This window comes from Photinus pyralis, unplaced genomic scaffold (genome assembly GCF_008802855.1).
Source record: "Photinus pyralis isolate 1611_PpyrPB1 unplaced genomic scaffold, Ppyr1.3 Ppyr1.4_LG8, whole genome shotgun sequence".
Lineage (NCBI taxonomy): Eukaryota > Metazoa > Arthropoda > Insecta > Coleoptera > Lampyridae > Photinus > Photinus pyralis.
This window is the reverse complement of record NW_022170819.1, coordinates 33,329,270-33,357,265: the sequence shown is the minus strand read 5'-3', so window position 1 is coordinate 33,357,265 and position 27,996 is coordinate 33,329,270. Positions and strand designations below refer to the sequence as shown.

Sequence of the window (27,996 nt, the reverse complement as noted above, 5' to 3'; positions counted from 1 at the left end):
AGTTCTTGGTCAAATTTTAGTTTGAACTTCATCACGACAGAGGTCGCTCTAATTTTCTGACAGTTAACCTCAAAAATCAGCTGTTGGTTGTTTATTGTTTATATTTTGTTGTTCCTAATGTGCACAGGGTGTTTAACATTTAATCACCAATGAACCCGGAAACATTAAAAAAAAGGTTGTCGAACATCCGCTACATTGACCGAAGGACTTCCGACAATGAAGTAAATTTAAAAACGTTTTTCGAGGCCATTGTCCACAACTCGCCCTTAGAAGTAAACAGGGGGCACATGGAATCCATCCTCACCAACGATTTAAACGTTAAAACCGAAGAGCTCAACACAAAACTTGTTAGCGTACTATGCGAAGCCCTAGTCTACTATATGAGCGTGTGGCCCGGCTGGCAGAGGAATAGCGAGTGTCGTGGTCTCGAACTGCAGCGTAAGGAGTGGCTGGAACGGTTACGACAGTATCTCATTTTTAAGAGCCAGTTCATCGTGAAGAACTCGGCAAAGTTCGAGGGGAAAAAGGCCGTGTGTGATCAGGGGACGCAGACCGACGGCGAGAAGGTGTTGGCACCTTATTCTTTGGTCATCGGCGGTCCCCCTACTTTCATAAATAACATTGCGTGCAATGGACATAACGGTAACGTATTACGGCAATAGGCGTTAATTTTAATTTCACGTTTAGGAGGTCTAATCATAGTGAAACATCCGGAAAAGGCGTGGCAACCGCTGCGCCTTTGTCAATTTTTAAATTGGCCCAACGTCGACGTTCAGGTAACTTTGCCTGATATTTCGCTGACAAGGTCGAACGTGCATCAGGTTCATCGTTTCATTGCGTTAAAGGGGGTAAAGCCACCGTACCCGGACACGCCCCACATCGTTCACATTACGAAACTCTCCAAGGAAAAGGAGTTTCAACCGTATTCCTATCTCTATTTTTTCCATTATTTTCATCAGTTAAATGTCGTTCTTAGGCGGTTAAAGCCAAATGTACGTATGGTGAGGTCAAGGGGTGGTTAACTGTAACGTGTGTATACAGGTTTAAAGGAATGTTTAAATAATCAACTTTTTGAGTCGATATACCTATGAAGCGCCCTCTGTCTGAATTTATTTAAAAAATTGTCATTATACATATAATCTTCGATCATATACCACATCTATGATCGAAGCATATAATATTCAAAGTAAGTATGTACAGGGTGTCCATTTTCTGGGTGCCACTGGGATCTCGCTTCTCTGGGGGCATATTTCTAAAATGAAATTTAAAATATCTTCAATAGTTTTGAAAATATCCCAAAAAATGCAATGGTAGTTCAGTAGGCATCACATTTCTCTTAAATATGTTTAGAATTTTTCATTTTTTACCAAGAGTGCTTTGGAAAAACAAAACGCTCTTTTGTTGTGAACAAAAGTTTGAAGGTCTTTATAGGCCAGTTAAAATCGACACAAAAAATCGCTAAATCCGCAAAACATGATAGTATGTTGTTTGGACTCAATAGGTTAGTGTATACCCAAGTTTGCAACTCTTAAAGGATGTGAGAAAAGCGTAGCACACAAAAAACCTGGACTTTTTTCAGTTTTTGCTCTATATCTCCTACACTATGCATTTTTAGACGAAAGAGCATTAAATGTGTGACAATTTAGGCCCAACCAGAGCTCTGTGGGCCAATTAGTTAACCGAATTACGGCACTTAAATAAGTCATTTTTTCCAAAAAAGTGAACATTTGATTTTAGACCGAAATTGCGGCTAAACTATTGATGCTACGAGTAGAGCTCATAGAATAAAAGTTGTAGGTAATTTAATCAGTTTCAGATTAAGCGGGGTCTGCAGGCCGCGTAGTTCTCTCAAAATTTTAAAAAAACCTAAAATCGCATTTTTCTATAAATGTTACCAATATACTATACACAGTTGCTATGGTTGTTCGGAAAACCCTGTGACTCTTCTGGTATCCCAGGATGGAATGGGCCAGGTCTTCAATGCCGTTCATTTACGCGCCTCCCATTGACTATACTACACAGTTCTACTAACCTCCCTCCTTCCCTATTGGGGTCCAAACAATGTACTAAAAAATCATGTTTTGTTAATTTATGTCCGTCTGTCTTCACAACAGGAAATTAAAATTTCTTGGCTTGGGTGTCAAGTTTTATACACAGATTCATATAAGTTAACCACCTCTCGTGTGTGCAACGATGATCTGTAATTTGCACCCGTTAATTTTAGGTAAAAGAGCATCGCTTGAGAGAGCTCTCCGCTATCTTCGCGGAATTTTTGAAGGACATCAGGGAAGTGGGGGTTTACGATGTGACAATGTCGCCAGACGCAAGTGTGGGATTTAACATCGGAAAGTGTCAATATACCAGAACCAAACGGTTACACACCATTCCGGAGTATGTATCGAAAGAATTGTAATAATTGTGAGGTAACGATATTTTTAGTACCAACAGCAACGAATCGACTAGTTATAATGAAATTATCGTACCTCAAGTTGATATTGCTTTGCACTATTTCAACGCTGTACAAGATTGCAGAGTTTATAGTAAGACGGTCACTTTCAAAAGCCTAAATTCGTTGTCAACAACAATCAGTCAACGTCCAAATAAAGAGTGGGACCATTTTGTGAAAGTGGTAAATAATTCCTGTATTATTTACAAATGCCTTCAGTGCAAGCTACGTTTCATTGGACCTGATGCGTATCGTTCCGCCGTTGGCCACTTTCGTGAACGGCATAAATCTGAACAGACTGTCACGTGCCAAAAGTGTCGTGCACAATTTGAAATTGAAGTTTTGTCCAAAGATCGATGGTCTCATAAGTGTGTCTCCTCATAATTCTTATTTTTTTACTATGTTCATAACGTCTGTATCTTTATCATAATTAAAAAGACATGGCACCTGATGATGGTGGATCCCTTCGTTTTTATCTATTCCACTTTCTTTAATAAATTGGAGTTGGATTTTTTCAGCTTTGCTACCATTATGACATGATTGTACCTAAAATTACAGCATTTAACATGTAACCGAAGAGAAATTCTGCTGGGACATCGCCAGGTATACCAACACTACCTCGGTGTAGATCAAAGTAGCAGGAGAGCATACAAAGCACTCAGGAAGTCATCATTTCACACTACGATACTATCGGGGGTTGCAATAGGGATGACCTGAAATAAAACAATAATGCTCTAGTTACATGCCGGGTCATCGCCAGGTAATAAAACCCTAGCTCTGTGTAGATTAAAGCAGCAGGAGAGCAGACAACATACAAAGCACTCTGGAGTCACCATTTCACACTACGATACTATCGGGGGTTGCAATAAGGAAGCTCTGAAAGAAAAGAAATGCTCTAGTTACATGCTGGGTCATCGCCAGGTATTCAGACCCTACCTCTGTGTAAATTAAAGTAGCAGGAGAGCAGACAAAATACAAAGCACTCCCGAAGTGATCATTTCACACTACGATACTATCGGGGGTTGCAATAGGGAAGGCCTGAAATAAAACAAATGCTCTAGTTACATGCTGGGTCATCGCCAGGTATTCAAACTCTACCTCTGTGTAGATTAAGGTAGCAGGAGAGCAGACAAAACACAAAGCACTCCGAAGTCATCATTTCTCACTACGATACTATCGGGGGATGCAATAAGGAAGCTCTGAAAGAAAAGAAATGCTCTAGTTACATGCTGGGTCATCGCCAAGTATTCAGACCCTACCTATGTGTAAATTAAAGTAGCAGGAGAGCAGACAAAATACAAAGCACTCCGGAAGTCTTCATTTCACACTGTGATCTAATCGGGGGTTGCAATAGGGAAGGCCTGAAATAAAACAAATGCTCTAGTTACATGCTGGGTCATTGCCAGGTGTTCAGACCCTACCTCTGTGTAGATTAAAGTAGCAGGAGAGCAGACAAAGTATACAAAGCACTCCACGGGGGTGGCAATAAGGAAGCCCTGAAAGAAAAGAAATGCTCTAGTTAAATGCTGGGTCATCGCCAGGTATTCAAACCCTACCTCTGTGTAGATTAAAGTAGTAGGAGAGCAGACAACATACAAAGCACTCCGGAAGTCATCATTTCACACTACGATACTATCGGGGATTGCAATAAGGAAGCCCTGAAAGAAAAGAAATGCTCTAGTTACATGCTGGGTCATCGCCAGGTATTCAAACCCTACCTCTGTGTAGATTAAAGTAGCAGGAGAGCAGACAACATACAAAGCACTCCGGAAGTCATCATTTCACACTACGATACTATCGGGGGTTGCAATAAGGAAGCCCTGAAAGAAAAGAAATGCTCTAGTTACATGCTGGGTCATCGCCAGGTATTCAAACCCTACCTCTGTGTAGATTAAAGTAGCAGGAGAGCAGACAACATACAAAGCACTCCGGAAGTCATCATTTCACACTACGATACTATCGGGGGTTGCAATAAGGAAGCCCTGAAAGAAAAGAAATGCTCTAGTTACATGCTGGGTCATCGCCAGGTATTCAAACCCTACCTCTGTGTAGATTAAAGTAGCAGGAGAGCAGACAACATACAAAGCACTCCGGAAGTCATCATTTCACACTACGATACTATCGGGGGTTGCAATAAGGAAGCCCTGAAAGAAAAGAAATGCTCTAGTTACATGCTGGGTCATCGCCAGGTATTCAAACCCTACCTCTGTTAATTGGTAGCTATCCATCTTATAACGACTCAAAACGGGGTGAAATTGACTAAGTGGAAATTATAAAAGCACTAAACCTTCCCCATACTTCATTTTGAAGTATGAAGTATGGGGAAGGTTTAGTGCTTTTATAATTTCCACTTACCCTACCTCTGTGTAGATTAAGGTAGCAGGAGAGCAGACAAAATACAAAGCACTCAGGAAGTCATCATTTCTCACTGCGATACTATCGGAGGTTGCAATAAGGAAGGCCTGAAATAAAACAAATGCTCTAGTTACATGCTGGGTCATCGTCAGGTATTCAAACCCTACCTCTGTGTAGATTAAAGTAGCAGGAGAGCAGACAAAATACAAAGCACTCCGGAAGTCACCATTTCACCCTAGGATACTATCGGGGGTTCTAATAAGGGAGGCCTGAAATAAAGCAAATGCTCTAGCTACATGCTGGGTCATCACCAGGTATTCAAACCCTACCTCTGTGTAGATTAAAGTAGCAGGAGACCAGACAAAATACAAAGCACTCCGGAAGTCACCATTTCACACTGGATACTGTCGTGGGTTGCAATAGGGAAGGCCTGAAATAAAACAAATGCTCTAGTTACATGCTGGGTCATCGCGCGGTATTCAAACTCTACCTCTGCGTAGAGGTAGCAGGAGAGCAGACAAAATACAAAGCACTCCGGAAGTCATCATTTCACACTGCGATACTATCAGGGGTTGCAATAAGGGAGGCCTGAAATAAAACAAATGCTCTAGTTACATGCTGGGTCATCGCCAGATGTTCCAACCCTACCTCTGTGTAGATTAAAGTAGCAGGAGAGCAGACAAAATACAAAGTACTCCGGAAGTCATCCTTTCACACTACGATACTGTCGGGGGTTGCAATAAGGACAAGAGTACGGTAGGGTAGCATCATTGAATAAGTAATTTTATTCAATGGTATTTATATTATGTGTCTTTGAATGTCATTAAGTCGGAAGTACGAACAATCGACAGCGGAGAGTGGTAAATTTGTGGAGCATCTCATCTGGACAATTCAATAAATTTAGTTTTAAAAATTCCAAAGGATGGCAACTGGGATTCGGGAAGCTGTATTTCCTTTTCATTGCAGATTGCAGAATTTCCTGTGGAAATTAGGCAACACACAATACACCTCAAAAGTTAGGGCAAGCGCTCAAACATTTTTGTCGGCACAGAAGCGACATGACATGCGCCCCACGCACTTCAATACAAGAAAAAAATAGCTTTTTGGACTTGCACTTGGATTTTAGTAGATCAGATCAGTCAGTGTCCGCTTCTTTGAACTTGTTTTGCTTAACCTATTAAAATCACGCATTTGCATTGCTATTACTTCCTCGTTCATCCTTTTGCAATATCGCGTTTTGTCATTACTTTCATTTTGAAAAGGTCAACTGCGTGCAATTCACGAATTCTCGATTATTTACCGCGATTCTGTGCTGAAACGCGATGTTCCTAGTTTTCTAGCGATCGACTGCATTCTCGTTTGTGGTAAGTTGCCTAAAATTTATTCGTATCGGCGCGAAATTGTATTTGAATGAGTCTATTGTAATTTCGCGCCTTGCTTGCTTTGTAGCGGATTGTATTTATTTATGTCCTCGTAAATTTAAATTTAGCTTTGAAAACGTTGCGAATCTGTTTTCTTTGAACGATGGGCTTTCTCATATTTTAGTCTAGCCCGTCATTTACTCGTTATGCAAATAGGGTAGATACCTAGTTAAATTGACTTGACGCTAGCCTGAATTATGTACACATCCCTGCAAGCAATCAATAATTGATTGGCAACGTTTTAATATATATGTTAATCTTCAAACCCTAATCTTATCACGCTGGTAATGAAACTTCCGCTGAAATTAAGCGGAAAGTTTTACAATTACGCGTGGAAAACGTCGAATAAGTACGTAAGAATAAATTGTGCTCTAGTACCTACTTTCGTCGTGCCCTTGAAAAGCTAGCGTAGTAAATCGATACCACAGAAGCTAGGGGTTGAGGGAAACACTGGCAATGCGGAAAAACGGAAATTTCCATGACTCCTCATTGAATAACATATTACCTAGACGACCCGCGAAAATGCGCGTTTTTGTCCTACCCACTTTTCGAAATTCGGTCATGGATGTTGCATTGCAGTTTGCAGCACCGAAAATGGGGCAAATAAAAAGCATCCCCTGAGATACCTACGTGGCTTTGTTACTTTCATAAATCGGGTTGCAGTTGTATCTATTTCTAACGTAAAAGGAGTTTCAATTACTTTTTCCTTAAGCATTTTGATTGGACCATTATGAGCTTGGGCAGGTATGACCTTAACGCGAACAAAGTAAAAATAGGGTGGCCGTGAAAAGGTGCGAAGGTCATCTTGATATTTTACAAATTACACTGGTCTACAATCTATCAAAATTCAAAAATTTTTTATGTTACCATCGTACCTACCCATCGTTTATCAAATAATATATTATGCGCTCATTAACCTCTTTTTACATAGATTGTAATCTTAACGGATTAAGATTACTCCTATAAATAAATTTGTTATTTTAGCAAATATGTCGACGTAAGTAGCTTGCATCATTGTTTAAATACGTGCACTTTGTTAAAAGAGTATGATGGTATCATTGGAGGTTTCAACATTTTAATTAAACAAAGAATTGAATTCTATTGTGTAGGGTAGGTACAGGGTTTATTGTTCTTGTTTTAATAGATACGTAGCAGTAGCAATATAGAGGGGTGGCACGCTCTTCTGTCCTTAGTTTCAGATTTCAGGCGCCGCGGCGTATGTTTTTACTTCATTTACTCATTTGAGGTGAATATGGTTCATTATACAACGTAAAGCGAGTCGTAAAGACAAATTTGGTGTTTTACATATAAGCTACTCGGAAGAGTAAAGTGTCCATTAACTACTTACTACTACACAAATATTTACTTTGCAATTAATCCGAATGAATCATATTTTGTTAATCCGGGAACTGATACATTAGAACGTGCAAATTTTAGATGGGATACCACGTAAGTCATTGTTTTATATTGTAACGTAAATGTAACTATTATTTATCACTTACAATTTATAACAACACAAGCGCATCGAAGTTGGGACTGACTCGAAACCCAATTCGGTTTGCGTTTATAGCAAACAACATTCTTTCTCGAGTGTTCAAGGACGGTCCGGAATGTTCGGGACCAAACAAGTCATATTCCCATTAAAGATTACGTCAGGTCCGCCTTGGATCTTTATCGTCGATTACTAATCATTGATAGCGCCTCGATGTTTATCGGAATTTCGGGAATATTCGCAACACTATCCCAGTGTCATCACGCTAAAATTGTTTAAATTAATTATCTAAGCGTCTTCACGCGAATGGGACGGTGACTGTATCCTCTTTAGGTAAAGTTACTTTCGTAGAATTCCTCTTTGTTAACACGTCTCTTTTTAGGTTATGCCATATGTTTTAATTTAATCACCTGTCTTTGTTTTACTTATTTCGCAATCCGAAACCCATTGATTAAGGGGGTTTGGATTACCTAAGTAAACTGATATGTCGGCTGAGCTGGAACTGGTGGTTCACGATCAGAAGTTCTGCAATGCAATGTGTGAATGATTCGAGCAACGATCCAAGTGCATCTAACTCTAATAGCTTTTGTCGTATCTTCCGTTACTGTACAACTTACTGTCCAATCAACTTTAAACTAACGCGAAGTAATTCCGGTAGCTAATGTATTTATCTTCCTGCCGGTAAATGAGATTAAATTAAGTATCTAGCTTCTAAGTAATCAGCTGTACTGAACTTTTACATTTAGTTAAGTGTAACCTTGTCAAGAACTAATAATTCTATTTTATGCAAATAAATATCTTTTGTGTGTATGTAGATTCTTTGCCAAGACAAACGTTATACCGTTGAGTGAAGGATTTTAATTACTCAATGGTTACACTCGAGGTTTTATACCCACTGGTGCCCGAGGATTAACAAACCTTGTATTCTTTTTTAGCGCATTTTTTAAGAATTAAAAAAAATGTGCTATTGTTTGCGTTTTGTCCGTCCGGACCCACTTCTACCGTTTTGAACTAATTCTAGGGGAATGGTCCTAGAGTCCTATACCTTGAGGGTGTGCCAGACGGCCATCAAATTTCGCTGTCTAAAAGCCCCCCCCCCCCCCACGAATTATTTCCTGAAATGCTGTTTTTGAAAGTAAAACGTGCATAGCTTTTACATATGACAACCAATTGGTCTCAGATTTTGCATTTAGTTGTGCTAAGTTAAACTTTAGAAAATGGGGGGGACATGTTCTACCCTTCATGGTATTCTAATGAAAGGTGTCATCGAAATAAAAAGTCAGTGAGCGACGGGGCCTGAGGGGAGGGGGGGTTAAAAATTAATTTTATCTCTCATTGTATTCTAATTAAAGGTCTCAACGAAAGGAACCGTTTTCTACCAACTACTGCCCTTCTTTCTGTCCTCTTATCAAAGTACGGGGGAGGGGGAGGGGGGGGGAGTGGAACTAGTTTTATCCTTCATGGTACTCTAATGAAAGGTCTCAACGAAAGGAATTAATTTCTACCAACCATAGCTCTCCTCCTCGACCTCTTATCGTGATCGGATATATTCCCTTATACCTCAAGAACGGATTTTCGGAAGAGGGTTGAAGTGGAGGTTCATAGGTCGAGTAGGCTCAAAAGTCATACTTCGTTTAGTAATCTCGAAATTAAATTTTTATTGCGAATTCTACGGTGAATACTTTCCCAGCGCAGCACCGATTAAAAAAAAACGTTTAATTAGTTAACGCCGACAAAATGGCTTCTTATTAACGAAATAGGACACCTTTAATCGTTAGAAATCGAAAGAGTGTGTTAAATAATATCCCAGGTGCGCATTTCTCGAATATGCAAATTTTCAAAACTCATTCTAAAGCTGCAAAGACCAAGGAGGCAGTTCTGATATAGCAACGGACCAAGGATTGATGCACGAGGCGCACTCCCATGGTTTAAAAGTACCACTCAAAATTATTTATAAGTGCTCAAAGTAAGAAGACTTCTTTATCAGAAAAGTATATGTGCTTTATTGCAGTGTAAGTTGTGATAATTACTCTCGTAATTACTTAACGACCGTTTTTCTACACATTTACAAATTATACTAGATAATTATCATGAGTTATGACGTATTTGTTTACTTTGCATTAACATTTTGGGACCGACCGGTATCACACGTGCGATACCGAGATAAACAAAAAAGTTCGAAAAAATATGGCAAATAAATAATTGCTTTAATTACTCCATATCATACCACGATAGATAGTCGCGAACTTAAGTGGCGAAACAAGTTCAATGCACCACCGATCTTGCATTACGTCCATGTTTGGCGGGTTGCATGCACAACGGTCAGTAGTGCTCTCTGATAAGCACTCTTTCAGTTCAGATAGTCTCTTGAGTATGGTCTAGATTAGATAAGGTTGATTTTAATGGTATACTGAGTCAGTGCGAAACGGCGGAGGTTGACGAGGTGCAAGTTACCATCAGAGATGTTTGTAAACACCAACTGACCGTTTATCACCACGCAGTCGATAAGAACTATTTCTAAAAGTAGACCGGTTCCTTGAAGTGATAACGTTACTATATTGTTACTATGAACTTTAGCCTTACGGATACGCCACTGATTACAGAGTCTTGGGAGCAAAAGTTTGAATTGTTAAATCAGTATGCGGGCATCTTCGCGTTTATGTGGTCTTTCAAAATTTAACTCGTCTCGACATAATTATAAGTACCGGAAGTTCGTAATGAAGGTATAGTTGTGCGTGTGTGAAAAATTGTGGCTCCAAGGGAAAAAATAATGGATGAGGTAATGCCGTTGCTTTGACAATTTGCCGCCCGAGCGTTTTTCCATCATCCGAAAAGAACACTTCGCGAAACCTAATTAGGCAATTAAACAATTTTGCAAAGTTACGCTCCCGTTCTTTACTAATTTGCTCAATAAGCCGAAATCATTGTTTGATTAACTAACAAAAGCAAGATCAACAACACAGGACGACATTCACTAACGATGCGTTAATTTTTTTTACAAATAGTTGGGGACGCCTTTACGAACCCTGAGGCGCCCCTCGGTTCTACTGAAATTCGACGAACTGCCGGTTTGTCTGGTCGCCAGTTTAACCCCTGTAGATGCTGTCCACGATAACCTTACGATGAAAGATAGAAATAATAGACCCGTTACGTTATGTTTTTCCTAGTTCTGTAGATAACACCAGTTGGCAAAACCTGACATGTAATACTCTCGTGGTTATTCCAATAGTTCACTAAATTACCCCAACACTTGACTTTTAAATACATTGTCTGTCCTTTCATCTGATTCGAAAACGATCAAAAAGTAATTCGTACCCATAACAACCCTAATGGCTCACCTTGATTTTGACCAAATTTGCCTTTGTGCATAGTTGTCAGTAAAAATGGCAACAATTTCAAACGAACTTTACCGAGAACTTTACTCATTAGGGGGAGGGCGTGTTTTCCCGGACGAAAATAGGGTAGATTCATGCGAACTGTATTTTGTTTTTGTCCAAACTATATCTTTCAACATGTTATCATGGTATCATAAGTATATATTTCATTCGCAACTTCCCATTAAAAGTTAATATCTATTATTGCTTGCACTATGGAAATAACCCTTTTATGATCATAAAAACAATGGGTGATAGTGTGTATTTCTTGGCACTTTGATTCAAGAATTTTCGTTAACAATGACCAATGGTCAACGACGTCAACGTGACTGGATACGCTAAAACAGTTGAGGTTTTTTTTAAGTTGCATTAAATTCGTAATTATGACTTTAAACTCAGAATTCTGACTTCGAACTCGAAATTTCTTTAAAGATCAGACCTGTTTGGCATCCCATAAAATAAATACGGGAGATTCCCAACCTATCAAGCAACATCCCAGAAGACTACCATGGACCAAACGCGACGAAGCCGTGAAGATCATCGGCCACATGGCTAGAGAAGGAATAATTGAACCATCCAGCAGCCCTTGGACCTCACCTGTGGTACTAGTGAGGAAGAAAGACGGCAGAACGATGTTTTTCGTAGCTCAGGGATGGGCCCGCGGACCTAACGCGGCCCGCCGAAAATTTTTTACCCCGGCCCGCTAACATAATTCATAGTTAATTCAGATTAATTAATTAATAGATTAATAGACACGTGCAGCATTTAGTGGACGCGATTCAAAGCTACCAATACATTTGAAGGTCTCTTTGAAAATGTGCTTCTTGTTGCAGAGATATTGCCAGTTGTGACTGCGAGATAATTCAGTAATTTTCCAGAATGTTCGTCGCAATATATACCGGGTGGAGCAGTCAAACGATACGTTTTTGGGATTAAAACCACACACGGCAACATTGTTTAGCAATATATTTCGACAAATCTTAGGAACGGAAATGAAAATTTGGATATAGCTTAATATGGGGGATTTATTATCCAATTTTGTATGCAAAATCGTGTCTTTTTGGAAGTAGTTTTTTCAAAAATTAATTTTACGAAAGTAATAAGTATTAAGAATTTTAGATAGGACCGAATACCAAAAAGAAATAAATAATTAGCGATTTCTTTAAATATACCCGTTTTGAATTTTTCACTGTGGCCCATATGAAAAATTTTGTTTGGGCACCTTGGAAAAAAGGTTGTCCAAGCCTGCCGTAGATTATAGGCAACTGAACTACTTAACAAAGAAATATAGTTATCTGTTGCCCCGAATAGATGACGCTATATTCACTTACATGGTTTTCCACCCCTTTAGTTTGTGAAAAGTTTATCCGGAATGACGTGTCTTGTGTATTTGGACTATGTAATTGTGATTGGTTGAACGTTCGAAGATCACCTCCAGAATCTCGAAGACGTATGAGGTTGCGCAGTGCCAAACTGCAACTTAGTACAAAGAAGTACATCACCTTTTTCAAAAGGAAGTTAAATACCTTGGTCATCTGGTTTCGGATAATGGAGTGACAGTGGGTCCCGGACAAAATTCGTGCAGTACTAGAATGGCCCCAGCCAAAAGCTAAGCTTTCGTTACTGCTCCAGTGCTCAGCTATCCTAGAAGAGAAGTGGTCAGTGTAGCGAACATTCCAGAAATCTCGATAGCCATCGAGGCGCCGTAAAAGATTGGTCATCGGCGATAAGGAACGAAGGCAGATGTAACGTAATCTTTCCCGGAAATATGACGTGTTTTCTTCTAGAACATTCGAACAGACTCGCGAAGACTCGAGTTTACTATACAGGGTGTTTTTTTGGGAGCTTTAGTTAAACGTTTTTGGGAAAGTAAAATAAGTAGGTTTTAAAAAATTTGTACTGACTGAAGGCCGAATCGATGTAAAATATTTTCAAAATGGCTGCACTATACTGGAAGTAGATAGAAACTTCGCTATTTTAAATGGCAACTCCTATTTTTATTGCATTTTTGGATTCTACATGAAATTTCAGTTGTTTTGATACCCACATATCGATATCTGCCATTTATGGTTTTTAAGTTATTTTGACTTTAAGAAAAAAAATGGCGGATGCAGATGGTACCTTGATAATTGATTACTTGAAAACGGTTGTAGTCATGGCAACCGATTTTTATCAGTTTATAGAGAATAAATAGGGCTTTCGTTTAGTGTACCTACTTAAAAAAAAGTTAAGATGCGTACAACCGCACCTATGGAGATCCAAATTTAAGAAACTTCAAAGACTAAAAACTCAGTTTTTTTTAAGGAATGACCATGTTCTTACTATTGCATGAGATAGAGAATCGAAATTGGCATATTTTGATATTACTAGCTATCTTTAACAGTTTCTGACTTATTCCCATTTCATTGAATTGATACCATTTTTTTTTTCGCATTTAGTTTTTAGTAGTTGGCCATTATTTTATAACAATCGAATCGAAAAATAGGGGTTGACATTTAAAATAACGAAGTTACTAGCTACTTCCGGGATTTCTGGAAGTGCGGCCATTTTGAAAATATTTTACATCGTTTCGATCTTCAGAGTAACTCCTAAGTACAAATTTTTAAAAACCTACCTACCTATTTTACTTTCCCAGAAACGTTTAACTAAAGCTCCCAAAAAACACCCTGTATAAAGCTGCTTTTATATGAACAATAACTTGATCAATTTCTTGTCGGATTAGATTTCATGTCAATTCGGTAGTACCAACAGTGAACCAATATAAATAATAAAAACAAGATGAAAAATGAGGTTATTTCATATTTATAATTATAGCGAATATAGCGATCTTTTTTTTTTATTCCGTAATCTTCTATTCAAGACAGGGAAACATTTTTGACACTTTACTTTTTTTTCTACACAAGTAAAAATGAGAACCTACCCTTAAAATAATAATTAAAGGTTGGTGAAATTGTGCAATGACATTAAAACATCAAAAAATTGATCAAGTAAACAGCAATATAAAGCCAAGTAACTTGCGCAAGAAATTGTTCAATAAATTGACAGATAACTTCATGAAGCTTAAGCAAATCGCATTGCACTTCAGTTCCAACTTCGACGCACTTGTGTTATGTTAGAAAAAGTGATCAAAAGTTGAATAAAAACCCGGCTGAAGTTTATAGTTTTTCTTTTAGCAATGACTTTTGAGACTACTCACCACTATCTTTCGTTTCATGCTTTATATTACTACGACTGTAAATATGCAAAATACTTTCAGCCAAACCTGATGATGGGGACTAGTCCCGAAATCGATTTCTAAAAGAAAAACTATAATAAAAAACTTCAGCCTTCTCTCATATATGAGAGAAGTTTTCACCCCAATTGGTTGTAGGATGAAAACCAGGAGAAGAGATGTATATGTCGTAGTCTTTTAGTGAAATCCGTCATTTCACGAAACGCCTAGTCATTTATATGAAACTGTGGCACAGTGTACTTTCCAGGGCCAAGCAATTGGATTCCGTTCCCATTGGAAATCGATAAATGGTATCCTTATCGATCTAGAAGGGGAAGGGAAATTACCCCACACGTACAAATTTTCAGCGTTTCACTAAATGACTAGGCCTCGGACTAGGCGTTTCGTGAAATGACGGATTTCACTAAAAGACTACGACATATATAATACCTTCAAAATATCCCCCAATTTTGAGAAGGGTCTGGATACGCCACTTACAAATTAATTTAGCGGAAATCGATAAAAATAACGCAAATTTATCAAAGTCGGACGTTTTTGCAATTAACCTTATTTCAAACGTATTTTGTGGGTATAAGCATTGAATTTATAAATTCAATGGTATAAGGATATATTTGAACCAAAGGAAAGGTGGTATATGAATACCTAACAGAAAACGCTACACCAACTTTTATCAAACATCGGGACATACCCTATGCACTTACAGAAAAATCAGAGATCACCAGCACCAATTAAGAATTTTAATGAAATTTTGCAAGAGCAAGACCTACACCAAACCATGACCTACTTTAACGATATCATTAGATATACCCATACATGCAACATGGTAAACGACTGATAAGATGTTTAGAAAGGCCAGGAATGGCTAACAGCAAATAATCTACAACTTAACAAAGATAAATGTGATTTTTTCAAAACAAAAAAAACCATAGCCAACTCGACAGAGAAACGCTCGTAATAATCTTTACAGTGAACAAATTTTATGGGCAATCATTTACACTAATCACGGACAATAAGCCATTAACACGTATTTTTCACTAAGATTCTAAATTATGGACCATACCATCAAGCTGTTCATTGCGTTATGCAACATTCTTACACAATTTTAACCACAATGTTCAACATAGCAAAGCGGAAGACCATCAAAATGTTGATTTTTGTCAAGATCAACACATCGGCCAAAAGTTCCAGGTATAGAAACACTGCTAGATGAAGAACTACTATGCGATCAAATTATAAAGCAAATTATCCACCCATTCAATCACACATATGCCTACCTACGTCAATAGCAACAAAATAAAGAACTTTCTAAAATAAAAAACGACATCATTGAAGGAAATTTCAAAACTACTGAATACAGTGTGCAAAGTGGAATACTATTCAAAGGTAAACGAATGGTAAACCTTCGTCTATAGAAGTACTAAAGGAACTGCATAGTTACAATGAGAAAATGCAAGAAAATACCGCTATTGAAAAAATTGAACAATCAAATCAAGTGAAAGCTGTGCTCTCATAAGAAAGAATCCAGAACATGGGAGGGACCACAAGAAAATTTCGATAGGAACCATATATGGACTATGCAGGGCCTTTCCAGGGTTTCAATTTTTTCGTCGTAGTATCGAAATGGCCCAAAATTAAACTAATAAAACAAAGTCCGTGTCCCTACAAATATTTTGAAATCGATCGTATTTAATTAGTCCTCGTTTTTGCACGTCGATGTTTATTTGGAGCATTTTGGCAAAAACCCCTTTTTATAGCCGACGTCAATAATGCCAAAAAAGAGTTGCCAAACATTTGACATTGGTGCTCATAAAGGTTGTTTTAAATACTCACAATTAATAAAAATACCAATCCAATTAAAATTCGCGCGCATCGGTTTGCATTATTGGGGGTGCGTTTTTGAGAGTGCTGGCGATTTTAGTTTATAAAGTTTATTCAACCTTTCGATTATTATTTTTTTAATCTGAAAAAATAGAATTCGCTCATTTGCGGTATGTTATATTTTCGTTTTTGCATATGCATTGTTCGGATGTGAAGCTACGTTAAGGGTGCAGTGTCATTTTTTTTTTCATCAAAGCGTGACTTTGTTAACGTTATTTATAACATTTAATCAGTACGAGTATAATGTAACTTTATGTTGTTTAAACTTAGTGGATCGTGTGAATTGCTTGATGGCATCACTATAATTATAATGTGATTCCCAATAAACTGATATCGTCGATTAAATGACATGTTTTCTAATCCAGTAGGCAACTATAATCTGGAAGAATGACGTCCATCCTCAAGGTGAGAGGTTGCAATTTTAGACCTGTTTTGCTTTCACTTTTTATGAGGAACATCGCCGTATGTATTTTTTTATTACATAAGGTTCGTTGACTTTTGGCAGAGTTTCAGCTTATTTTCATTTTTGCGCTTCTTATACCTGAAGAGTTAGCAACACGCTCTATAGTCCATCACTACAGAGAATTTCCGATCGATACCTCTATCAGTAAACAGAAGTTCGGACGGACGGACAGTGTGTACCATAGCACATAATTTCAGCATTGGGATCTCCGGAAAGGTGGGAGATACAGGCCCGTATGAATAAAAGTAAGCAAATGCTTATAATTGCAAAATTCAAAGTAAATACTCGTAAGTGCTCCTTCGCACTGGGCGACTTAGCAGCGCTGCTGAGCAGCAGGACAGGACGCAGTGCAGCACTGCTAAACAAATCAGTATGAAGGGACAGTTACGAGTAGTTACTTTGAATTTTGCAAGTATAAGCATTTGCTTATTTTTATTCATACGGGCCATTGTGTGGGTTAAAAGGCCCCTTTTTGTGACTAAAAAAAACATTCTTAAAAATTCACTTACTTTTCTATCCGCAAATATCGTACACCAACCATGCCCTTACTTTTCTGCGTTATGCCGTGTGTTTCCGTTTCCACCATCCAATATATTGCTAAAACTAAAGACTGATGAGGCATTTTTCGACGCTGGGACAACTATGTATTACCAAGCCAAGGTACACTCAAATCGACAAAGAGGCACTGGACATAGTATGGGCAGTACAGAAATTTTTTTTTTATTTATATGCACATTTTGCACTGTACAAAACCACTTGCTTCCCGTGCTCTGCATCAGTCGTATGGCAAGTAATGCTGGCTATCTTACGCATTTCTATTTCTTAATGTTAAGTACCATAAGTTCACTGCTCCTTACCAACGGCCAAGTCGAGAGATATGTTCAAACCGCCAAGAACCCCCTAAAAATAATGGCCAATACAACTGGATCCATACAACATACCTAACCTGAATGAATTTCTTCGTCAATACCGGGACGTCTCCTGGCCATTTCTTTCTGGGACGGTCACTACGAACTCGCCTTAACCTACTCTACAAGAGGCAGAGGATCTGTGAAAAACTGCGAGCAAATGTTCTTTCTTTCCTAGTAGGCCAGTACCTAGAATAAAACCATCAAATTAGACGAATCGGATTTAAACCGTACAAAAGATTTTTTGTTTTAATGGCCGCATTTGTTGCTCAATATAACTATCCGACGTTTTCCCCCTCGGCGGAGTTGTGATTAAGTGGGGGGTAAACATGTACCTACAAAAAGGGTATTTTTGCGGTTTTACGGTTATATCTTGTTAAAGACCCGCAATATCGGAAACGTGCCCCTATTAAAAGTTTTAAGGTATCGTTGAATAAGACCAGACTCGGCATATTATTTCGACCACCCTTTCCCATTAGTGCTCATCGAAGTTGAACAAATTTTACATATCCATGAAAAACTAGCTTCGGTCTTTTTCCTCGTTTCCGTGGGAATTTCGGAAAGAATTTTCGGAGTATACCTTAAAACCTTCAAAGAAATCCACGTTGTATATGTCAAACCTTAAATGCCATTTTTCCCCTTCCCGTAGGAACTCCCCTACAAATTCAGAAGATTATTGAGTCTTTTCCCTGTTACTAATTTTGTTATGTATCAGCATAGAAGTCATCAGACATTTCTCTAGCAACTGCCATAGGGCCTTTGAAGTTGGCAATTCTTCAATGATCGCCCTAGTTAATAAAACCCTTGACAAAGTGAAGGTTGTCCGCAAATTTGATATTTTTTAAATGCAACACCTTGTATTGTATGTTAACGTCAATTTTGTTGCATCATCCTATATTTATTTACCATTTTTCAAAATTTTGAAATGACGTGTTCCGTCAGCCATTTTTGTCGATTGGCAGCGACTGCTTTAGTTACAATGGAGACAATTAACAAAACAAAATCTCCATGAATCCATGGCCGACTATTTAAAGAAGTAAAAAAGGTTTTTATTGTTTATTGTTTCATCGCTAAAATTAAAAAAATAGGTTGTGATAAATCAATGTAATCAGGAAAAGGAATGATAAGAAATTGACGTTAAGATATACAAAGTGTTGCATTTACTAAATACCAAGTTTGGGTCAAACCTCGGAAACTTTTCGTTTTCACCCTTCTCAATCAAAAGTTATAGACTAGAAACAAATTTAAAAAGAAAATTCAAAGGGCTGTAATTTTTGAACCAGTAGCCCAATCTTGGAACTGTTTCAAATTATGGATTCTACAGGCCACATTCTATAAGAAAATTTTTTTCCGGGTCGATCTGAGACAATTTTTTCTTCGGGCCTCAAAAAAAGGCAGTGTACAACCTTCCTTTTTTACCAAAAATCGACTGCACCAAAATTTCTCGGGAAAACACTTTTTCTTATTAATTTTGGTGCGTAGAATCCAAAACAATTCGTACTTTTTCGATCAGACTTCTCAATCAAAAGTTATAGACTAGAAACCAATTTCGAAAGAAAATTCAAAGGGCTGTAACTTTTGAACTAGTAGCCCAATCTTGGAACTGTTTGAAATTATGGATTCTACAGGCCACATTCTATAAGAAAATTTTTTTCCGGGTCGATCTGAGACAATTTTTTTTTCGGGGCTCAAAAAAAGGCAGTGTATAACCTTCCTTTTTTACCAAAAATCGACTGCACCAAAATTTCTCGGGAAAACACTTTTTCTTATTAATTTTGGTGCGTAGAATCCAAAACAATTCGTACTTTTTCGATCAGACTTCTCAATCAAAAGTTATAGACTTGAAATCAATTTCGAAAGAAAATTCAAAGGGCTGTAACTTTTGAACTAGTAGCCCAATCTTGGAACTGTTTGAAATTATGGATTCTACAGACCACATTCTATAAGAACATTTTTTTCCGGGTCGATCTGAGACGCAGCTAGATTGGTTCTGTTTGTGGTATTATACGTTTCACAAAACCCCAAGTCTATCTTTAAAAACAGCTGAGATACACTGCAGTCTCAACCAAAATAGGACACACGGTACAATTAAATTTTATAATTTACAAAAATCGTGATGGGCCGCAGGCAAGGCCGCAGGTTTCAGAACGGGGAGCCACGAGTTTGACATTCCTGATCTAAAGTATCTCCCATGTCATAGTCACTACCATTAACCCGGTAAAGTTGACCTCAGGAGTAGTGTGTCTTTTGCTTCGGCGGCGGCGCTCAGGCGACGACTCCTGTTCTGATATACAATGCGATCAAAATTGAGTTGCTGTCGAGTCAGCTTTGGAATTTTTGTTTACATGGGAAATCGTACTTAATTTGAACTTACAAATGCGTCTCGATAGCAACTCATTTTTGATCACCTGTTAGTAGGAAACAGGGAAAGATTCATGGAATTGAAACTACTCAATCAATCTTCTGAAGGTCTGCAAAACTGACACTACTAGGGGTAGAAAGCTGAAATGTGGCATGTAAGTTCCATGGAAATTTTAGGGGAGCACTAAAAAAGGATTTCCGAAAATTCCTACGTCGCAAGTGAGTTTGGGTCCAAATAAGTTGGATTTGGTCTCATTCAATGCAGAATTTAATGCACTAACACTTTTAATAGGGCTATGTTTTCGATATTGTGAGTCTGTTACAAGATATAACCGTAAAATCACAAAAATACCCGGGAGAGACTTTTGGTAGGATTTAAATCTGATTTGGATTTCAATCCTACACTGGGCTATAAGGGAATGGGTAGGTATTTTAATTCTGTATTATTTACATATCAAGTAGTCAAGTACCTTAAAATAACTTACTTGATATCTAGTCGAGTAGTGGGTACCTACCTACGTGTGGGAGATCAAGTGAAGTGTTTAGTTTTTGAAATACTTGACTTGTACTATCAAAAATCATCTTGACGAATCACCAGTCCGTTGATAAGGAACGTATTTCGGGCTCGAGAAGTTTTATCGATTCCAGTTTGCTATTGACCTTTATTTTGACTCAAATTAGTATTAGTCCTCAGTAAACGATTTCTTAGCAACTACTAGCTAGCATTACAATTTAGTTTAATTTAAAAAAATTTCGCGGCGTTGCGCTCTGCTGTAGGGTAATCTACCCAATTATTTCGAGAGCACACATTTTTTGAGAAAAAAAAAAACAAACCAGCGTGGAAATTTTGTTAAATAAGAAAAAGCGGTTAATGAACAAATGAAGTTTTTCCTTGTAAGTAGAACATATACAGTGATATTTATTAAGAAATAGACATAGGAATTTACATGTACTATTTCCTCCTATTTCTACTTTTAAATGACAAAAGCTCTTCTGAAGTGCGCCTAATTTTATGCAACCAAAATAACTTCTTAAAACAAATAAGGGCCTAGTGTTAATTGGCATAGTGCCGGTAACAGTTTAAGGACCGCAAGAGATTTTGTGAAGCCAGAGCAATTATTGAAATTAATTAATATATGACTGCCAGATCTTTATTTTTTTTAAGAAGTTATTTTGGTTGCATAAAATTAGGCGCCCTTTAGAAGGATTTTGTCTTTTAAAAGTAGACATAGGGAAAAACAATACACGTAAATCCCTGTGTCTACAATAAATATCACTGTAGAAATTGGTTTTTTTTAATTATTAAAACAGAAAGAAGTTCTTTCTTGTGTCTAAATTTCTTCTGTAAAAAGTATAAACATTTTCACACTCACTGAATGCCATTTGGTGCTTCCAATAGTCAGACCACACCTCCAGTGGTAAACAATTAGGTTTAAACACACATAATTCTAAATTTAATAATCAGCTTCAGTATCAGACTTTGTTTTAATACCGAAGAGCCCAAATTATAATTTATCTTCTGATGTGTCAATATTAGGAAATGTATAGGATATCGAAAATTAATAAGGATTTTTCTTGTTTCAGGATAGCCTGCAGTCTCCGTGGTTTGACCGTCCCACGTATGGCACTACATCCTCAAAGCATTAAAAATCGGCGTCCGCCGATGATCAGCCGCATGATATCACTGATAACTCTAATACGTCTTGCGTTTTTGCGCAGACAGTTTCGTAGGGATCTCCTAGAATGGCCAAATACACCATGGACTCTATATCTCAACTTTCGGCTTCCGACATTAATCGAGTGAATAATAATAATAATAAGCAAATGAATAAAAGTGCTTGTAGTGAAAATGTATTTGGTAATTCTAGTGTAAATAATACAACAGAAGCCTTCCATGAGTCCAGCACGTGCGCTAATTCTAAATTATCTAGTAGAAGCTTTAAATGTAGCAATAACGATCTTGAAAGTAACGTACCTAGTATTAAATCTAACGGCAGTCTTTACACGAGCAACATACTAAGTAGCTCGGCGGAAATGGCACCTCTCCTACAAACTGGCAAACAGTCGAAGGAGAATCGCGCCGCTTTGAAACTGCAGTTAAACGAAAACTCGGTCAGTAGCAAGCCGAAGCTGGTAATTAAAACGATTCACGAGAATCCCATTCATCGTGCACGGGAGAGCCCGCAAAGGAAAGCGGCGGACGAAGAAGATCGGCCAGTTCTTCACGTGCAGTTCGACAGCGAAGAGCGAGAGGCGGATAGTAGCCTGCCGGCCAAGGAACCATGCCTTACACCCACCGCTAGCGTATCCTCTAGTTCGAGCTCTAGTTCCAGTAGCGAATCCATAGAATTATCAGAAGCCCGACCGCCAGATGGAGGTTGGGGCTGGGTGATAGTCGCAGTTTCTTTTATAGTCAACGTGATTGCCGATGGGATCACTTTTAGTTTCGGTGTCATATTCCCTGAGTTTCTGAATTATTTTGGGGAAGATCGTAGCAAAACTGCTTGGATTGGGAGCTTATTCATGGCAATGCCGTTATTGTCTGGTCCGATTGCCAGTTTCCTGACGGACAGATACGGATGTAGATCGGTCACGATTGTCGGTTCTCTACTGGCATCCTCCGGGTTTGTCTTAAGCTCGTTCGCGAACAGCACCGAAGTTCTGTATCTAACTTTCGGAGTGCTGGCCGGTTGCGGATTGAGTTTGTGTTACGTGGCTTCCGTCGTGATTGTCGCCTATTACTTCGACAAGAAGAGATCGTTTGCGACTGGGCTTGCCGTTTGCGGAAGCGGAATCGGGACTTTTATCTTCGCGCCTTTGATTCAAGGGTTGCTGAAGGAGTACGGATGGCGAGGTACAACTTTAATTTTAGCCGGAATATTTTTAAACTTGGCTGTGTGCGGAGCATTAATGCGAGACTTGCCTTGGACTTCCTACAAAAACAAATCCGCCGCGCGCGAACGGAAACGGAAGCGTAGCATACGAAGGAAAAGAAACGACTCATCGGCGGATACGTTTTCAGTGAGCAACAGCACTAACACTGCCAGCGCTTTACAGCCGATAGTTGAAAGTAACGAAAACGGTGAAACTGACGAAGACAAACAGACTGAACAAGATCGAATGTCCAGCTCATTGGTGAACTTGCCCACTTTCGTACGCAATGGAGAAAAAGTGCCAATAGAAGTTTTAGAGTTACTGTCGACCCACAAAAATGTTTACAACGTTCTTCTACAAAATTACCCGAGCCTTCTAGCTCCATCGAGGAGTTTTAGTGATTCCGGTAGGTTACACAAAGCTCACTTGGCTGTTAAAACACCTCTACCACCTTCGCCTCTTACCGATAAAGTTCCTCCAGTGCCTTCAATATCACCGACAACAACCGACGGTGCTTACCTATGGTGGTTGAAGAGGAACGAAATAACACCACCTAGATTACCTCCGCAAAAAAGACTGCCCACTGCCTATTTAAAAGATTTGCGAGTGCACAGATTGTCACTGACCTACCGAGGGGCGATGCTCAACATAAACAGGTACCGCTTGAGGGCCTCCTCCTGTCCGGACATTTACCGAAATTCGATGACGACGATCGCCAAGGAGAAAATGCAGTGGTACGCGGGACTGTGGGATCTTTGGGATCTGGTGGTCGACATAATCGATTTCTCCCATTTCGCCAACGCAAAATATTTACTGTTCGCAATTTCGAATTTCCTTTTGTACACGTGGTACGACGTCGAATACATGTACTTAAACGATCACGCGCTGGGCTTGAAGATCTCGGAGGAGGACGCTTCGATGCTCATTTCGGTTATAGGCATCGTTAATATGTTTGGAGAGGTAATCGGTGGATATTACACGACTATATGACTAACCATTTTGGTTTCAGATTATCCTAGGATGGGCCGGAGATCGTCCTTGGATTAATCCTAGCGTAGTTTACGCGATTTGCATGTGCTTGTGCGGTGCGGTTATTGCGCTTGTGCCGCTATTGGATAGCTATTTGTCGCTATGTTTGGTCGCCGGAGGATTTGGATTTTTTATTGCAGCCAATTATTCATTGACTTGTATTATATTAGTCGAGCTGATAACGTTGGAACGATTTACAAATGCCTATGGACTTTTATTACTTGTACAAGGTGTTGCTAATCTGATAGGACCACCAATTGCAGGTATGCGATCTAAGTATTTTCATTACGTAGTTAGGCAACTTCAAAATATAAAAAAAGTGGTAATTCGTGGTAAGCAGAAAGATTTCTTCAGACAACAGACGTCACTCAGAATTTAACAAAATTCTAAGCCTTGTATCCCCCACATACTTTTAATTTAAATTGGATCTACATTTGGATTATTGTGAAATAGTTTTCTTGAATTTATAACTGATTGCTCTAGCAATAATTTTTTTCAAATCATATTCAAAATTCTAGCAATCAGTGGTCGAGTCAAATTTTTGCTTTTGGTTAGTGAACGTGAATTGAATTATTGATTGGTATTAATTCCAGTTTAATATCCGATTGCCGAGTATCTGACGATTGTTTTCGCAATATTTTATGTGCCGCGCTATTCACTACCACTCTTATATTTGTTTGTTTGTGTTGTTATCTGATTATTCTCGCACCCAGGCGGCAGATACCGGGCACAGAACACCTACAATAGTATGGTTTAATATGCAAAACATACTATTGTAGACCAGCATCAGGTGTTCTGTAACCGGCATTCTCTCTTGGCGAGCAAAACTAGTAAAATTAAAGTCATGATTTGTAGAGAAACACATAATGACGCTTAAAGAGTGCTTCCAGTAGGTAGTATATTATACAGGGTGGTGACTTGCGTCGCATCATAGGGATTTCAATGTAAAATTCATAATATGCCATTATTGGCTCCCCAAATTATTTTAGAGCAAAAATGTATTAAGGTTTTTTATAGACAAAAATTTTTTACGTCAATCAACCGCGTTAGTTTCCAATTTTTTACATAATGAAGACAGAAAATTGTAAAAATAAAACCTGCATCTTTTTCAATAATCTGTGATGCCATGGAATTTTATAATACAAAAACTACAATATCCGTCATGCCATGGAATGTCTGCTATAAAACAAATCAAATTCTATCAAAAAGTATTATATTTAGAACAGCGAATTCAACATAAAGAAAGACCAAATTACTAAAAACGGTTTGCTAATACAACAATTGACAGTAAATGTTCGAATAACTCACCATTAACTGCAAGACAGTAACCAAGTTGATAATAAAATCCAGCTGCTAATTGACAACTTGACATCTTTTTGTTTTAGAAAATTCCATGGCATCGCAGATTATTCAAAAAGATGCGGGTTTTATTTTCTCAATTTTCCGTCTTTACTATGTAAAAAATTGAAAACTAATACGGTTTATTGAATGCATTGCATGTTATGAATTTTACATTGAAATCCCTATGATGCGTGACGCATGTCACCACCCTGTATAATGCAGTACTGGTTCCGTATACGACTAAACATTAAGGAATCAGTATTGGACTGTAGACATATGCACAGAATACGGCCTTCTCAGAATAGAAACAGCAATGTTACAAATTTGTATGGTATTTTGGCGGACCCTGGTGGGTGTACTGTGAACTAAAGCATCAAAATCAGAGTAGCGCCATCTGGTGACCGGCTTCTAAATCCATGAAGTAATTTCCCTAATTCGATCTAAATCACAAATATAGATAAAGAATACACAGTTGTTAAATTGCAAGTGTATTTAGATACAATCACATTACATTATTTAACACAGACATCTTAAATTACATGTTTACAAATTACATATAAAACTCAGAAGTAAGTGCAACTTACGCTTTGTAAGTTAACACTTTGCAAAAAGATCCTTACGTAACGAGTTGTCCTACGAAATATTTGGTTTTAATTGCTGTTTGGACTACATATTTTTGTTAAAAAATATCTTTAGAACTAAATTTTTTGTTCCAAGAGGTGATAAAACGGTTTCAGCAAATTGTCACACAAGTTTTTGACAACAAATGTTAACTTGATCCTGGTGCTTACTGGTTACTTGAGAAGCGAGGGTGGAAGTTGTTGAATTATCTAAAACGAATTACAATATAAGTATCTACCTACATCTATATAAACATAAAACTCAAGTCTACACCCTTTTGCGGCTATAGGTACAGTTGGTAATAATTCTGCCTCAATTTGTACCTGTTACTTACCTTGCATAAATAGAAAAGAAATAACAGCACATTTTAACCCTCTTCGCGTTTCAAGCACAAAACAATCTGTTTCAAAATGTGGGAAACGATGCCTTTTTGATATTTTATTGTTACAATCCGCCACACAACACTTTTTACGGTCACATAACTTGTTCATATTTTTAAATCTTTCAAAAGTCAAAATTGACATGTGTAAAACCTGTGTACGTATAAAATCGACGGTAAAAATATTTCCTGTAACGAGCAAAATTACAGGTTTTGCAAAAAAATATTTGAGTCTGCGATAAATAGTTCTCCGTACAACCACGGGAAACGCTGTAATCAGTGACAATTTAGCGCCATTTATGTTTCTGTTCTGTGAAGGTCTTATTCTGTGGACATATGTTTAAAATGGCAAAATGTCAATTTTCAGAAATTCGAACCCTTATAAAACGGGTTCCCACTTATCCCTCGAAGTGCAGGTAACCCTCCAGAATTTGTTTGTTAGAATCTGAGGCAAAATTTGGTGCTTGTATCCGTCTGATAAATATCTTTTCACAGCCTCATTATACAGGGGATATTGATGTCTAACGTATAAATAGGCAAGCAAGAGTAACATTACTTACTTCCCAGGTACTTGCAAAACAAAGGCCATAACCTTATGGATATGCCTGTACTGTAGCGTGTAGCTATACCAAATACCACTAGTCACTAGATGGGATAGCGACCCACTACATAAATAGGTGCCATTATTGCCCATAGTATCTAAGTGGTACTAAACCAATATGTAATACAATATTCCAAAAATGCCGCTAGCGAGTACATGGGATTCTATTACTTGCGATTTGTCCGTCCTAAACTTCTGCAGTTTGAAACTATTTTTAGCGGAATTCTTCTTGATCTTGAGTTGAGTTGAAAGTGTACTGGACGCTTTAAAATATTTCTGCCTAAATAGGGGACCTCTTTTTCATTCCCTGATTTTTTTTTCCAAATAAAAAAGTAACTAATCGCGAAAAGGAGTCGCGCGGGAAAGTTATATAGTTTGTACAAACCAATTCATTTCAATGAGACCTTTCATTAGAATACCATGAGCGGTAGAATGTGTGTTACCCCCTCCCTCCCCCTCTCATTTTGTAAGTTTTACTTGGCCCCACTAAAGGCATTACGGATGCAAAATCTGTGATCAACTGGTTGTCGCATGTCTTACTTTTAAAACAGCTTCTCAGGAAATAATTCATGGGGAGGCCCCCCCCCCCTTAAGACACCGAGAAATTTTGGTGCAGTCGATTTTTGGTAAAAAAAAAGGAAGGTTATACCACTGCCTTTTTTTGAGCCCTGAAAAAAAAATTGTCTCAGATCGACCCGGAAAAAAATTTTTCTTATAGAATGTGGCCTGTAGAATTCATAATTTCAAACAGTTCCTCTCATTTTGTAAGTTTTACTTGGCCCCACTAAAGGCATTACGGATGCAAAATCTGTGATCAACTGGTTGTCGCATGTCTTACTTTTAAAACAGCTTCTCAGGAAATAATTCATGGGGAGGCCCCCCCCCCCTTAAGACACCGAGAAATTTTGGTGCAGTCGATTTTTGGTAAAAAAAAAGGAAGGTTATACCACTGCCTTTTTTTGAGCCCTGAAAAAAAAATTGTCTCAGATCGACCCGGAAAAAAATTTTTCTTATAGAATGTGGCCTGTAGAATTCATAATTTCAAACAGTTCCAAGATTGGGCTACTAGTTCAAAAGTTACAGCCCTTTGAATTTTTTTTCGAAATTGGTTTCTAGTCTATAACTTTTGATTGAGAAGTCTGATCGAAAAAGTACGAATTGTTTTGGATTCTACGCACCAAATTAATAAGAAAAAGTGTTTTCCCGAGAAATTTTGGTGCA

General features: G+C 38.2%; 2 protein-coding genes and 1 long non-coding RNA gene across 6 annotated transcripts; 2 read left to right on the top strand and 1 right to left on the bottom strand.

Annotated features, from left to right (window-relative positions):
* Nucleotides 1-11: 11 nt before the first annotated feature.
* LOC116179865 lies at nucleotides 12-2,907 on the top strand. Of its 2 annotated transcripts, none has more exons than XM_031499731.1 (4): nucleotides 12-642; nucleotides 688-776; nucleotides 2,225-2,391; nucleotides 2,440-2,907. In XM_031499731.1, exons 1-4 carry the CDS (start codon nucleotides 150-152, stop codon nucleotides 2,828-2,830), a joined length of 1,140 nt encoding a protein of 379 aa, XP_031355591.1. In that variant the 5' UTR covers nucleotides 12-149; the 3' UTR covers nucleotides 2,831-2,907. The 2 variants fall into 2 exon arrangements, with proteins under 2 accessions (XP_031355591.1, XP_031355590.1); XM_031499730.1 differs by having other exon boundaries at nucleotides 13-642; nucleotides 688-992.
* LOC116179867 lies at nucleotides 2,858-17,741 on the bottom strand. The gene is made up of 12 exons (XR_004147060.1): nucleotides 17,313-17,741; nucleotides 17,171-17,264; nucleotides 5,292-5,389; nucleotides 5,131-5,231; nucleotides 4,969-5,070; nucleotides 4,807-4,908; nucleotides 4,489-4,590; nucleotides 4,165-4,428; nucleotides 3,868-4,104; nucleotides 3,383-3,484; nucleotides 3,065-3,322; nucleotides 2,858-2,992 (listed from the first exon to the last, which is right to left on the bottom strand). It is a non-coding gene; the product is annotated as an uncharacterized LOC116179867 (long non-coding RNA).
* LOC116179864 lies at nucleotides 5,913-24,096 on the top strand (the record flags this gene model as incomplete). Of its 3 annotated transcripts, none has more annotated exon segments than XM_031499727.1 (3): nucleotides 5,913-6,165; nucleotides 21,515-23,764; nucleotides 23,814-24,096. In XM_031499727.1, coding segments are annotated over 2 exon segments (2,374 nt in total), but the record flags the coding sequence as incomplete, so codon positions are not given.
* Between the last annotated feature and the right edge of the window lie 3,900 nt (nucleotides 24,097-27,996).

Excerpts from the sequence above, each read along its gene's own strand:
- LOC116179865 (XM_031499730.1), top strand. The coding sequence starts at position 150 with ATGAACCCGGAAACATTAAAAAAAAGGTTGTCGAACATCCGCTACATT. Across the intron at positions 643-687 it reads TGCGTGCAATGGACATAACG|GAGGTCTAATCATAGTGAAA; the intron begins GTAACGTATTAC and ends TTTCACGTTTAG. Across the intron at positions 993-2,224 it reads TTAGGCGGTTAAAGCCAAAT|GTAAAAGAGCATCGCTTGAG; the intron begins GTACGTATGGTG and ends CGTTAATTTTAG.